A 14,795-nucleotide genomic window follows, 5' to 3' on the forward strand; every position below is an offset into this window, starting at 1 on the left:
AATACCTAGCCTCAAACTCCCAAATTCTACCTCAAAAACACACAAACTAGGTGGGAAATCCAATAGGGAAATAAGATTATTGAATAAAAATGACCACAAGTGACTTACTTCAAGAAACCCTTCGAAATCCTCTCAAAAACCGCCTTAGCCCAAGCTTGGAATGTCAAATGATTAAAACATCGGAACCCTTCAAATTTAAACACTGTCAGTTCTTTCGCACGTGCGCTCAATTTGACCACACCTGCGATTCCGCTTTTGTAGATATCTAATCGCTTCTGCGATCTAAGGAATCCAGTCCACTTCCGCATCTGCGATCGCCCATGCGTAGATGCATCTAAGGATAACATTCCGCGCCTGCGCCGCCAGGCTCCCTTTCCCGACCTCGCACCCGTGACCTCTCTCCGCATCTACAACCACGCAGATGCGGACGAACCCTCGCACCTGCAACCACTACTCAACTTTACCCAAGCCGCATCTGCAACCAATCCTTCGCTTCTGCGGCCACGTACCTGCAACCAAAACACCGCAGGTGCGATCGCACCAGACCTGGTGCACTTCAGCAATCCTCCAATTCTAAACTTTGATTCGTTAACCATTCGAACTCCACCCGAGGCCCCCAGGACCTCAACCAAACATACCAACAAGTCCTAAAACACGATACGAACTTAGTCGAGCCCTAAAATCACATCCAACAACATCAAAAATACTAATCGCACCCCAATTTCGATTGACCTCAAATTTTGCACACAAGTCATAAATGACAAAACGGATCTACTCCTACTCCTGGAACCAAAATCCGAGCCCGGTAACCATAAAGTCAACTCTCGATCAAACTTCTCAATTTCCAAAACTTCTAATTTTCAACTTTCGCCATTTCAAGCCTAAATCAACTACAGACCTCCAAATCACTACCCAGACACAGTCCTAAGTCCGAAATCACCCAACGAGGCTATCGAAACCATCAAAACTCCATTTCGGAGCCATTTACACACAAGTCAATATCTAGTCAACCTTTTCAACTTAAGCTTCCAATATATAGTTCCATGGAATTGACTAAGTCACAATTTCTACGGTGCACGCCCACACGCCCGTCACCTAATATGTGTGTCACCTCAACACCAATCACATAACACATTATTCGGGGTTTCATACCCTCAGAATCAAGTTTAGAAGTGATACTTACCTCAAACCATGCAAATCCCTACTCCAATAAGCCTTTGCCTCGCGAATCGACCTCTAAATGTCTCGAATCTAGCCACAAACAATTCGATACAATCAACACGAGCAAAAGGAATCAATTCCATAAGAAAATACTAAGTTCTTAATAAAAAGTCAAAAGGTCAACTCAAAAGTCAACCCCCGGACCCATGTCTCGGAACCCGATACAACAATAACAATCCAGTATAATCCCACTAGTGAGGTATGGAGAGGGTAATGTGTATATACACCTTACCTCTACCCTGGGTAGAGAGGCAGTTTCTAATAGACCATCGGCTCTCTCCCTTCAAGAACTCCCCACCTTTCTCTTGGGGTGATTCGAACTCATAACCTCTTGGTTGGAAGTGGAGGGTGCTCACCACTAGAGCAACCCACTCATAAAAGTCACAAAATCCGAAGCCCATTCAACCACAAGTCCAATCATACCAAATGTATCAAATTCCGATACCATATCCCCAAATTAAACTCTCCAAATTCATAGCCTCAAACTCCCAAATTCCACCTCAAAAACACACAAACTAGGTGGGAAATCCAATGGGGAAACAAGATTATTGAATAAAAGTGACCACAAGCAACTTAATTCAAGAAACCCCTCGAAATCCCTCTCAAACATTACCTTAGCCCGAGTTTGGAATGTTCAAAAATGATTAAAACCTCGGAACCCTTCGAATTTAAACACTGTCAGCTCTTTCGCACATGCACTCAATTTGACCGCACCTGCTGTTCCGTTTTTTCGGATATCCCATCGCTTTCGCGATCAAAGACATCCAGACCACTTCTGCATCTGCGATCGCCCATGCGCAGATGCGCATCTGCATCTCCGAAAAACATTCCGCGCTTGCGCCACCAGGCTCCCTTTCCGACCTATCACCTACGACCCCTCTCTCCATCTGCGACCATGCAGGTGCAGACAAACCCTCGCACCTGCAACCATTGCCCAGCTTCGCCCAAGCCGCATCTGCAACCAATCCTCCGCTTCTGTGGCCACGCACTTGCGACCAAAACTCTACAGGTGCTATCGCACCAGACCTGGTGCACTTCAGCAATCCTTCAATTCCAAACTTGATCCGTTAACATTCGAACTCCACCCGAGGCCCTTAGGACCTCAACCAAACATACCAACAAATCCTAAAATACGATACCAACTTAGTCTAGCCCTCAAATTACATCAAAAACACGAATCGCACCCCAATTCAAGCCTAATGAAAACTAAGGAATTCTAACTTTTACGATCGATGTTGAAACCTATCAAATCAAGTCCGATTGACCTCAACTTTTGCACCCAAGTCATAAATGACACAACGGACCAACTCCAACTCCCGAAACCAAAATACGAGCCAGATAACCACAAAGTCAACTCTCGGTCAAACTTCTCAATTTCCAAAACTTCTAATTTTCCAACTTTCGCCATTTCAAGCCTAAATCAACTACAGACCTCCAAATCACTATCCGGACACACTCCTAAGTCTAAATCACCCAATAGAGCTATCGGAACCATCAAAATTCCATTTCGGAGCTATTTACACATAAGTCAACATCCGGCCAACCTTGTCAACTTAAGCTTCCAACCTTGAGACTAAGTGTCTCAGCTCATTCGGAAACATCCCCGGAACCGATCAACTACCCTAGTAAGTCACATAGCAACTAATAAGCATAAAATGAGCAGTAAATGGGGGAACGGGGCTAGAACGCTCAAAACGACCGGCCGGATAGTTACAGTGTTTCAACAAAGAAGCCAAGAGCTTCTTTTTATAGGCAAAGTGACCGTCCACTCCAGCCAATCAAATTGATTGGTTTGCCAATTGTTGTTGCCAACTTGCCGATTTGCTTTTGTTCCAAATCTAGATTTGGCTATCAGATTGGTGTTTCCTTCTTTATTTTTGTTTTTTTTTCTTTTATTTCATTTATAGGGATGGACCCCACAACAACCTATATCCTACTAATCAAGAAATGAAGCAGGAGGGTTAGTGACTTATATCACTTTAATTTTGATGAGTCCACGAGAGATTTGGTTAAGATCGTTTAATTAATTGGTAGTGATATCAAGGGGAGTTCATAATTCTAAGTCTCTCTTTATAATTTTTCCTCAACAAGTCTGAACACTTTAGTTTTGATAATCAAGTTTAAAGTGACTTCATTATTATTGTTCTTAATAGTGAAAGATCTCCTTTCAATTCAAATCAATTAATTACATCAATTAAACTAGCAAACCTTACCGTAAACTTAACCATCCAACTCTCTTAGATACATTATCCCAGTCTTCTCTCGTTTTTATGTGTTCCATGTTTTGTTACTTGCTCTATACGTGTGCATATACAACTCTGCAACTCTGAACAATGCAGAGAAAGAAGCAGAGCTACTATGCTCAGCAAAATGGTCACAGCCCAACTTGCAAATTAGCTAGCTTCAAAAATAGTCACGGGCATAAACTTCCCAGCGTAAGCTATATGACCAATATTATTTGGTAGGCTCCTAGCAGAACGATGAAAAATAGACATGGCCATAAAATTCATTACACAAACAAAATCCCAATCAGAAAACAGCACAACGAGGAGACAAGGTCCCAAATATCAGTCACAAAGCAAGCTATGAAAAATAAAATTAGGTGCACCTCTAGCAGATGGATGAAGAAATAGTGCTAAATACAATGCAAGCCAAGAGGAGTCTTAATATTAAAAAGAGCCCTAAACTGAAAAAACAGTAGGAGAATATAGCAAACTGCAGCTGATAACGCCCAAGAATGGCTCCGGATTATACTGGCAATGTAGATGCAATACAACCAATGCACAACTTCAAGGCCAAAACCCCACTGACACAGACCTCGGACAATACTAGCCAAGTGCAAGCAACATCAAAACAAGACTCCAGAATATATAGGTAAGCTAGATGCACCACAACAAATGTATGTAGAACAAAACGTCCCATGCAAAGCCTTGACCAGAGCTGCAAGGAGGACAAACACTGTTAGCGAGACAGCATTGTTGAAAGTTCGACAGATCAACTAGAGTTAATAAAGGAATGCAAAGTAGTCGGTGTAACCAAGTGAAACCATCCTCACTAACACAAATCTAAACAAAAAATTCATCAGGCAACATCTGGATAATGATAAATTGACATCAAGAAACTAAATTCTCCTGCATTAATGAAGAACCAACTACATATAAAATCTAAAGAATAGGAGGGGGAGAGAGTAAAAGGGGTAGCTCACACCATAAAGCAGTGCTCAACTTATTGAGAATTTTAATTTAGGACTTCAATTCCACAGAAGCTAAGTACCTCTCTTGGTGGAATGGCATTTTAACTTATAACTTAGTGAAAAATTATAACACTAAACGATTATATTAAAAAAGCATGTCTTAGAAATTAAGATGAGAAATCTCTAAACAGATGAAGTTGAAATCTGTATACAAGAAGAAAGAAAGCAATTGTCTGACCTCTGATGGAAGTGATTTGACTAGTTGCAATCAGAGATCGGGAGGGAAGATGGATAGCTTGAATCCAGTGCACACACTGCAGGATTTTATTTCTCGGGCTGATTCAGCCGCTGTTCTGGTTGTATTCTCTAGTTCCATCACTTGAAGGTTGCGTATTTTGGCAAGTTCTATAGGGACTTCCACAAGCTTGTGTAATGATCTAAGGACAAGCCTCACTAATCTGGGAAACTGCTCACTAGATGCCTTCCAAGAAACTAGGTCTGACCTTTCAATCAACAACACCTTAAGAGATGGAAAAATGCCATCCCTTGACTCCCACAATTCGCCAGTAAATGCATTTTCTTTCAGCTTGAGGACTTCAAGGACCTCCAACTTGCAAAGTCTACCCATCTCATTCCAATCCAACCCGGTACCTAACAAAGTTATCTTCTTCAAACTCTTGGGGAATATATTTTCTGAAGGAAGATGCAGTTTCCCACCTGCTGAGAGATCATTCACTAGCTTCAATTTTTCAAGGCATTTTAAATTTCGATCATTCAAGAATGGCCCAACCCTGTTGGCTTGAAGAAGCACTTCTATTTTCCCACGAATACTCAAGTTTTTAAGATATTGACACCTTGCAAACACATACTCCGTGCAACTTTCAGGCTCTATTGTAGAAAGGGTTTGTAAAGTACCATGTACTGAGGTAGGCTTGTTGGTTTCTATGGCGGCAGAGCGACACAATTTAGCAGAGGTATTTGTATGAAAATGCCTAAGTTGTGGCATGTTACATATATCTGCTTGTATGTGAAGAGTCGTTTGTTGAGTCGAAATTATGAAAGTTTGTAGATTCCACAGGTCCTCTATGTATTTAGGAATGAAAGCTAAAGATGCACTTGATAAAGCAATGTATCTCAAAAGATATAGCTGAAAAAACTGTTTCTGGAATTTACTAAATAAGATGGGCTCAACATCAAAAACCCTGAGTAGTGGAAAGGCTTTCGGGATTGTCCCCACCTCAGGTGCGGGTTTCGTAATCTTCTCAGAGGAGAAACATAAGAATGACCGAATTCCTTCACCATAAGGCTTCCTGGAAATGAATTCCACAACAGAGGAATCAATGCAAAGGCGACGATAGGTGGCTCATTCCTGGTTTCTTGGGAAAGATTGCTCGACACCTAGTTTTATTTCTTTGAAAATGTTTTCTTCACTAGCTTCAAGCCTACAGAACTCGTGTAACATATCATGTACCCGACATGTTTTTGTTTGTCCGTTGGAAGTCCTTTGCATTACCATCAGTAAGTTCTTGTTGACGAGCTCATTCAAGTATTCCTCTGCTACACTTTCAAGGGTTAATGGCCTTTGGTCTGGAATGAACCCTTCGGCGATCCACAATCGGACTAACTTCCAGACGGGTATCTCGAAACCTCTAGGAAAAGCACCTAAATATAAGAAGCAAACCTTCAAGTTGAATGGCAGACTATCATAGCTCATCTGCACCAATTTCTTGGTTATTGAATAGATGTGTTCACCCACACATTGATGCACTAGTTCCCACTCCCTTCTTGTGTATCTCCCAATTAGGCTTCCTGCAATCACAACAGTCGCTAAGGGTAGCCCCATACATTTCCTAGCTATGAGCCTGCCGAGTTCTTCAAATTCCAGGGGACATTCATCCTTGCGAAAAACTTTCTTTTTTAGTAACAACCAACACTCTCTTTCTGTTAGAAATTTTAATTTATGAGGGAAATTATTGCAACTATTAGCCAAAGAGCTGTTTCGAGTAGTCAACATGATTCTATTACCTTTATGGTTATTGGGAAAAGCAATTTTGAGTTCATTCAAAGCCTCCAATGTCCATATATCATCCGGACAATCAGATATTTTCCGCCCTTCCCCAAAAACTCCCTTATTGCTTCAGCTAGATCCTCCTCAGCCTCATATTCAAATTGCTTAACATTTCGGGTGAATTTACTGATAATGTTTAGAAATACTTCTCTCCGATTGTACGATTGAGCGACATATACCCAGATGCATGTGAAGAACTCATATTGAAGCCTATCATCCTTGAAAATCTTATTTGCGAGAGTTGTTTTGCCAAGACCTGGCATTCCGACGATCGGGATAATCTCCAGATCATTTGATCCTTTACAAAGACGGTTGATTATTTCAATCGCCTCCTCATCAAAGCCTACCACATCCTCTTCCTCTGGTAGGGGAACCTAAGATGACAAAAACAAAATGAGATTTAAGCAACAATACATTTTAAAGGAACTAGACAGCCGGATGTACCTAATCGGACTAATACGATTTTAGTCACTCTGAACGTTCAATGAAAACGAGATATATAATTAGAGTAAAGAATTAAGAGGAGGAACAAACTTTCAATGTATTTTTAGTTTTCTCATGTAAGTCATAGTATTGATTGATGTCTGTGTATACCTTTCTCAGTTCCTGATCCTTGACGTTTTGGTGATCTTCAAATTGAATGTGATAAGCATTTTCTCTACGAATTTCTTTCAACTTCTCCTTGATGGATTTGATCTCTGTTGCACACTGTCTAGCTTTCATAATATGGCCACAATCGAACATCTTTCTTATCCCTTTTTTCTGGTGTAACTTGGCCTTAATCACAAATTTATCTATGGAAACTTCTGCTTCGTTGACTGCTGTGATCAACTCTTCGACTAAATGTTTCAGAATGTGGCTGCGGTTCTTGGTTGCTTGCTTGAGGAAGGCATGCAAATTCTGAAGCTCTACAAGGAGAGATTTAACATCATCTACTATCGCAGCAATTAGATCTGTGTTATCACGCAATAGCTGCTTCAGGTTATCTATCACAAAGTCCACTGCTGTATCCGCCATTTCTCTCTGCTAGTTTTTCTCTCTATGCGGAGAGATATCAAGAAATTAAAGAAAGATTTAATTTCAGAAAACTCCCCTCAACTTTGGCCTCGTTACAGTAATATACCTTGTAGTTTACGATATTACGCATACCTCCCATATTTTAATTTTGTTCTAACAATTCTCTAAACTCATTTATTATTAATTTTTATGAATTATGATACGACTAATTGGCCTTTTCTAATATACTCTTCTCTTAATTAATTTTACTAACATCATTTTTTAAAAACTTATTTTGCAAGAGAAAACTCTTGAACCGAGAATGTCTTGTTCATGCTTAAAATGGTCTTATGGTGATGCAATGCAAGACAAAGTTATACTAATCCATTGATTGAAGAAATAATAAAACCATTAAGATCGTTAGTTTACCTTTTTTTTTTTGTTTCTCATCTATTGTCCGGCATTCGCATTAGAGCCCGACTATATCTGAATTCATGCCGCGTGACCGCTCCATACCAATGATTTTTCCATACCCAGAGCTCGAACTCGAGACCTCTGATTAAGGGAAGAGCAACCACATCCGCTACACCACATACTTTGGTGGTAGATCGTTAGCTAACTTAATCATGAATAAGTCAAAGACTTGAAATCAGACTATCTCAAATCGTCACAATTCCCGCCAATGCATCTTCACTCTTTAACACCAAAATACACAAATACTTCAGATTTGCCCAAAATTCCTCTTTGGCATCATCTCCTTTTGGATGTCTACTCTCATCACAATATCCAATCCTTAATTTGGCCATATGATCCTAATTTGCGATATAGGGATATTTTATAATCTCCATACACTAATGCATACTCCAATATCCATGGCAAGATATGGTGAGCCAAAACGTTTGGATACTTCAATTAGCTTTTAAAGTTTGCTTTTCAAGATTCTTGGTGTTGAGAAAACTTGTGGGATAGAAGCGGGTTGGGGTTAGAAAAAATGTTTGAAAAATTAATTAAAGAGAAGAGTATATTAAAAAGAAGTAAATTAGTCATATTATAATTTTTAGGAATTAATTATAAATATGTTTAGAGAATTATTACAACAAAATTAAAATAAAGGAGGTATGCGTAATATCGTAAACCACAAGGGAAGTGACTGTAATGAGGCCAAACGTGAGAGAGGTCTCTAAATTAACCCTTAAAGAAATAACAATGTTGACCCCAATTCCAATATTTCACCATTCCTCTAATATTTTTTGCTTTCTATTCTAGCTAAGCTACCCCGTTTTAATTTCCTCAATTAACTCACAACTGCTAAAGCAAATAGAATATTTCTCTTTATGGACCCACCATTACGAGGTGGCATGAGGTGTTTAGCCGAACCTCCTTCTCCCAATTTATATTCGTAGAAGGGTCAAATATATCATTCCGCTAACAAAAATAGTTTAAATATACCCTTCTTTATACTATTCGTTCAATTAAATCCCTACCGTTATATTATTTGCACTTATTTGCCCCTAATTTAGATAGAATTCCACGTGGCAGCTCTCGAACAAAAAGATACACCCCAATTTTATTCTAATTGAAAATTCACCCACTATTTTACCTATTACCGGACCCAAGTATTTGTACCACATCACCTCACTGCCCCAGCCCCTTCTCTTCCCCCATCACCACTACCTTCTATCCTTAATTATTGTCCAAGTTCTTGTCCATCTTCCTCATCTTTCAAAGTCCCTTTCATAACCCTTTTCAAAGCCAAAAACAAAAACAAGAATGAAGAAAACAGCCACCGGTATAAAAGAAATCCGTAAAATCTAACAAATGTTGATATCAATCGGTGGCCCGAAATCGGTCGAATGGAACTAGAACTTGACAATAAGGACGACAATGTTTTGCACTTTTAACGTTGGGGATTTCACGAAACTATTCCAAAGTGAAGTAGTGAAGAACGACAATTTATGCACCTTTACCATTCCGACGGCATCTCAATTCGATCTTAGTCACTGTTTTCTCAAATTCCAAATGATGTAGGGGAGCATACCACCATTGTTGAAATATGTTATCTCAAGTTGTAGGTAAAGACAAACAATTCATACTCCAATAGTTTAGTCCCCAAATTTGTTTCCCTGTTACTTAATGACGAGAAAAACTTCATGGAGTATGTGATGACCCAAAATATCATCTTTAAATTTAATAATTAATTTTATGTTCTAAGACCTTGAAAATCACTATTTACCATTCCTCAACTTGCGTGCGCAGTTCGTAAAATTTTCGAAAAGTTTTTATGTGGAAAATGGATTAAAATGTGAATTACAGCTTTAAAACTCAACTGAGTTGACTTTGGTCAACATTTTTAGCAAACAGACTCGGATTAATATTTTGATAGTTTTGGTAGGTCCGTATCGTGATTTGGGACTTGTGCATATGTCTGGAATCAAATTCTGAGGTCCCTAGCCCGAGATATGGAATTTTGATAAAAAATTAAAAGTTTAAGTTTAAATAGTGACCGGATATCGAATTATGTGCAAACGACCCCGGAATAGAATTTTGATAATTCCAACAGCTCCGTATGATGATTTTGAACTTAGGAGCATGATTGAAATTTTATTTGGAAGTCCGTAGTGAAATTAGGTTTGAAACGGCTAAAACAAGAATTTAAGTTTGGAAGTTTGACCGTGGAGTTGACTTTTTTATACCGGAGTCGGAATGCAGTTCCAAATATTTTCATATATCTCTGTTATGTCATTTATGACTTGTGCACAAAATTTGAAGTCAATCTGAGATGATTTGATAGGCTTCAACATCGAATGTATAAGTTGGAAAATTTAAATTTCATTAAGCTTGAATTGGAGTATAATCCGTGATTTTAGCGCTGTATTAGGTGATTTAAGGTTTCAAATAAGTTTGTATGATATCTTAGGACTTGTTGGTATGTTTGGTTGAGGTCCCGAGGGCCTCGGATGGTTAACAGATCAAAAATTGGACTTAAAGAGCTGCTGTAATTTTTCCTCTTCTGTTGTATATTCTGGGTTGTGATCGAGCCCAGATATCGAGCCCAGGTATCGAGCCCAGAGTTGACGAGGCTCAGGATCGAGCTTGTGATCGAAGCCGCGATCGAAGGGCCAGGTTCGATGCCATGATCGAAGGGCCAGGCTCGATGCCATAATCGAGGTCATGACCGAAGTCCAAGATCGATCCTGTGATCGAAGCCACGATCGAGGCTTAGGCTCGAGGGCCATGGTCGAAGCCACGATCGAGGCCCATTCCGAAGGCTGTATGGGCAGTTTTATAAAAAGAGGGCATTCGTCCCATTCGCCATTTTTAATAAATTGGAGCTTGAGCAGAGGCGATTTTGGATAAATTTTCAAGGAAAGACATTTGGGTAAGTGATTATAACTCAGATTTGGTCTATATATACAAATATATCATTGTTTTCATCATTTAGTTAGTGTTTTGAGATTGAAATTTGGGAAACTTTAGAAATATCATAGAAATGAATTTTTTAGATTTCGGTATTGATTCAGAGTCGGATTTGAGTGAAACTGGTATGGTTGGACTCGTAATTGAATATGTTATTGGTTTTCGTAACTTTCGCCAGATTTCGAGATGTGAGCCCTACGGACGAATTTTTAATTAATTTCGGGATTTTTATTGAAAATGTAGTATTTTCTTATAGAATTGATTTCTATAAATTTTAGTGATTGTATCGAATTATTGTTGGTTTGATTCGAGCCAGTCGAAGTTGGATAATCTAGAAAAAGGCCTACTAGTGGATTAAATTGGAGTAAATTGAGGTAAGTCTCTTGTCTAATCTTGTGAGCGAGAAATTACCCATAAGTAATTGAAGTAATAATTGTTGCTAATTGTGGGGGCTACGTACGTAAGAGGTGACCAGAGTCCATGCGTAGCTACTATTAATGCTAAAGTCCGGGTAGTTTAGGACTCAAAAGCATGAATTACTTATGTAAACTGTATTCTTTACTTAATTAAATTATTTGATATAAATATAAATATATATTGTGAATTGTTAGATAAATATACTAAAAGATGAAAATTTCATATGCTTGATTTTTTTCTGTTTAAATTAATTAATTGTTAAGAGAAATTGTTCTTTCTCCTGAATTTATCTTATAATAAATATATTCTCATTCCGGAGGTACATAAGAAAATGTCCTCATTTCTTGTGGAGCGGGTCGAACGCCTCGCAGGATAGATGCATCTATGGATCGTGCCGCACGTCCCTTGGCAGTGTATACGATATTCTGGATCGGGTCGTACAACCTCGACAGAAATCGTGCTTAATAATAATAATAAATACACGATACTTGGATAGTGTTTTGCAACTTGTAAAGTTATTTGATGAATTGAAAATTTATTGAAATTGAGTTGCATCTTGTAAAGCTATTTGATAAATTAGAAATTGTTGCATTTGAAGGACTTTATTATTTCTGCTAATTAAATAAATTATTATAAATTTTGTGAATCATGCTGATTTAAATATTCTAGTTTTATTCCAGTTATTATTATTGACCCATAGTGAGTGTCAAAGTCGGCCATCTCGTCTCTACCACTTCGAGATTAGGCTTGATACTTACTGGGTACACATTGTTTACGTACTGATACTACACTTGTTGCACTTTTTGTGCAGGACCTGAGGCAAGTACTAGTGGGGGACCTATCGTCTTACACTCACGTTATCCAGGGGCATAGTTGTGAGCTATCTTTCTGAGCCGTTCTGCAGCTACCAGTGTCTCTCCTTGTATTTTTTATTCTGTCTATTTTTATTTCAGACAATATTTGAGGTTTTGTATAATGTACTAGATGCTCATACACTTGTGACACCAGGTCTTGGCACACACATTGGTAGAATTTGGTGTCTTATTATTTTTCTTGGATTTAAATTTTATCGCTATATATTTAATTTATTAGTTGACTTGCCTAGCTATAGTGTTGGGCGCCATCACGACCTATAGGTGAAATTGGGTCGTGACAACATGGTATCAGAGTACTAGGTTCACATAGGTCTAACAAGTTATGAGCAGACCTAATAGAGTCTTGCGGATCGGTACAGAGATGTCTGTACTTATCTTCGAGAGGCTATAGGGTGTTAGGAAACTACCTTTCTTCATATTCCATCGTGCAATTAATGAAGTACTAAATATCCTTCTCTTATTCTCTCACAGATGGTGAGAACACGCTCTAATGAGGTTCCAGATCAGGGAAGAGCTACTCCCCTAGTTGCTAGAGGCTGAGGCAGAGGCCGAGGGAGGGCTCCAGCCTGTGGTAGAGGGCGAGGGCGTCCCAGGACTATTCCAGTTATGCCGCCAGTGGGTCCAGCAGAGAACCCCATTATTGAGGAACAGGATGAGGTGCCTGTGGCATAGCCAGCTCTATTGAATTTCACATCTACACCGGGATTTCAGGATGTCATGGGTAGTATGCTGCGGTTCATGGACAATATGACTCAGGTCGATTTATTTCTCGCAGACCTAGCCACATCTCAGGCGGGCGAGGGAGCACAGACCCCTACTGCACAGGCTCATAGACAAGCAGCTGCTGTATATCAGACCCAGGGTGCACTACCCGTGGGTGGAGCCCAGCCAGTGGCAACAACTACACCTGAGCCCAGGCCAATTGTATCCGCTGATCCGCAGAAACTATTGGACAGATGGATTAGACTACATCCTCCTATTTTTGGGGGTGAGCGACATGAGGATCCCCAGGATTTCATTGATCGGTACAAGGATAGACTGTACAATATGAGGATATTGGAGTCTCATGGGGTAGACTTTGCTACTTTTCAGCTAGAGGACAGAGCCCGTAGATGGTGGTAGTCTTACGTTCTTGGCAGACCAGCAGATTCTCCTCCCATAACATGGGACAGCTTCACTCGTATCTTCCTGGACAAGTATATTTCACCCTCTCAGAGGGAAGAGTTGAGGTTTCAGTTTGAGCAGATCTAGAGAGTTCTTATCACCCACCAAGAGGTGGATGATTTCACTAGGCAGAATATCGCTGAGAGGATAAAATGACTGGCTTTCCTCTCACCTTTCGCAAGGCTTTATATTCTGCCTTAACAGAAGACAATGAAATAGTGGGCTGCTTTGTACTCTTCTAAGAGATAGGAGAACCCCCAAAAGTGATATAATAACTAGTTATGGACCTCTTGGACTGGGCACATGCAGCCCAGACAGAATCAGAGAAAGCCAAGAGAGACATATCAGAGGAAGAGGAGATGAGAATGCCCAAATCAGTGTCATTCATCAAATACCTAACTACATGCAACACAACCAACATATGAGGAACACATGGAGCGTGAAGAAACTGGCTCAAGTATTGGACTGAAAATTCTATATCTGGTCTGGTGTGCTGCAAAAACTTTAATTTTTCTATGAGTCTCCTGTAAATACTAGGGTCAGAGATAGGATGTCCCATTGTAGCATTTGGTTGAACTCTCAATAGGGGTAACCACATGTGTGAAGTGCTCACACTGAAATTCGTCAAGCAAATCAATGACAAACTTGGTCTGAGCCATCAAATACCCCTGAGGGAGCTTACTGATCTCCAAAACCAAGAAATAATGAATGGAGCCAAGGTCCCTAATTTTGAACCGAGCATCCATAAAAGATTTCAAATCATCAAGTTCAGAAATATTATCCCCAGCCAATAAAATGTCATCCACATAGATTGCCAAGGTATCACAGAGCCACCAGTGTACTTGGTGAAAAGGGAATAATCATTCTTACTTGAAAAGTATCCCCAAGATAACAAATCTTCAGAAATTTTGAAAACCATTATCTAGAAGCTTATTTAAGATCATATAATGAATTGAGTTTCCATACCAATGGGGAAGAGGAAGAGGAGGAGAGAGAACAAGAAACTTGAAGGCCAAGAGGAATTTTCTTGTAGCCCTCTTCACGTTGATCACCATGAAGGAACACATTATTCACATCAAGTTGGTAGACAGTCCAGTTCCTTGACAGCCAAGGAAAGAAGACATTTAATAATAGTGAATTTGATTACTGGGGAAAAAGTTTCAGTAATACCAATCCCCTCTTTTTGTGTATCCCCTCTAATAACTAATCTAGTTTTATATCTCTCAGTGGAACCATCAGACTTCTGTTTAATCTTGTAAACCCATTTATACAGAATAACTTTCTTATGAGGGGGAAGTGGAACAATGTACCAACTATTGTTTGCTTCAAGAGCCTGAGATTCATAAAGCATAGAGCCAAGCAGGGTGTGAGGCAGTCTATTGGTAAAACGGAGGTTCATGCAAGTGTAGCGCAACTGTTGAAACCTTGGAATTGTCAGAGGACC

At 39.6% G+C, this 14,795-nt stretch overlaps 1 protein-coding gene and 1 pseudogene across 1 annotated transcript; both read right to left on the reverse strand.

The window, feature by feature from the left end:
- Nucleotides 1–3,717: 3,717 nt before the first annotated feature.
- Nucleotides 3,718–7,547, reverse strand: LOC104099226 (putative late blight resistance protein homolog R1A-10; annotated as a pseudogene).
- Nucleotides 7,548–13,589: 6,042 nt separating this feature from the next.
- LOC138899339 (uncharacterized mitochondrial protein AtMg00810-like) lies at nt 13,590–14,270 on the reverse strand. Its single transcript, XM_070185502.1, has 2 exons — nt 14,167–14,270; nt 13,590–13,965 (listed from the first exon to the last, which is right to left on the reverse strand). Exons 1-2 carry the CDS (start codon nt 14,268–14,270, stop codon nt 13,590–13,592), a joined length of 480 nt encoding a protein of 159 aa, XP_070041603.1.
- Between the last annotated feature and the right edge of the window lie 525 nt (nt 14,271–14,795).

The sequence above is a fragment of the Nicotiana tomentosiformis genome, chromosome 9 (assembly GCF_000390325.3).
Source record: "Nicotiana tomentosiformis chromosome 9, ASM39032v3, whole genome shotgun sequence".
Lineage (NCBI taxonomy): Eukaryota > Viridiplantae > Streptophyta > Magnoliopsida > Solanales > Solanaceae > Nicotiana > Nicotiana tomentosiformis.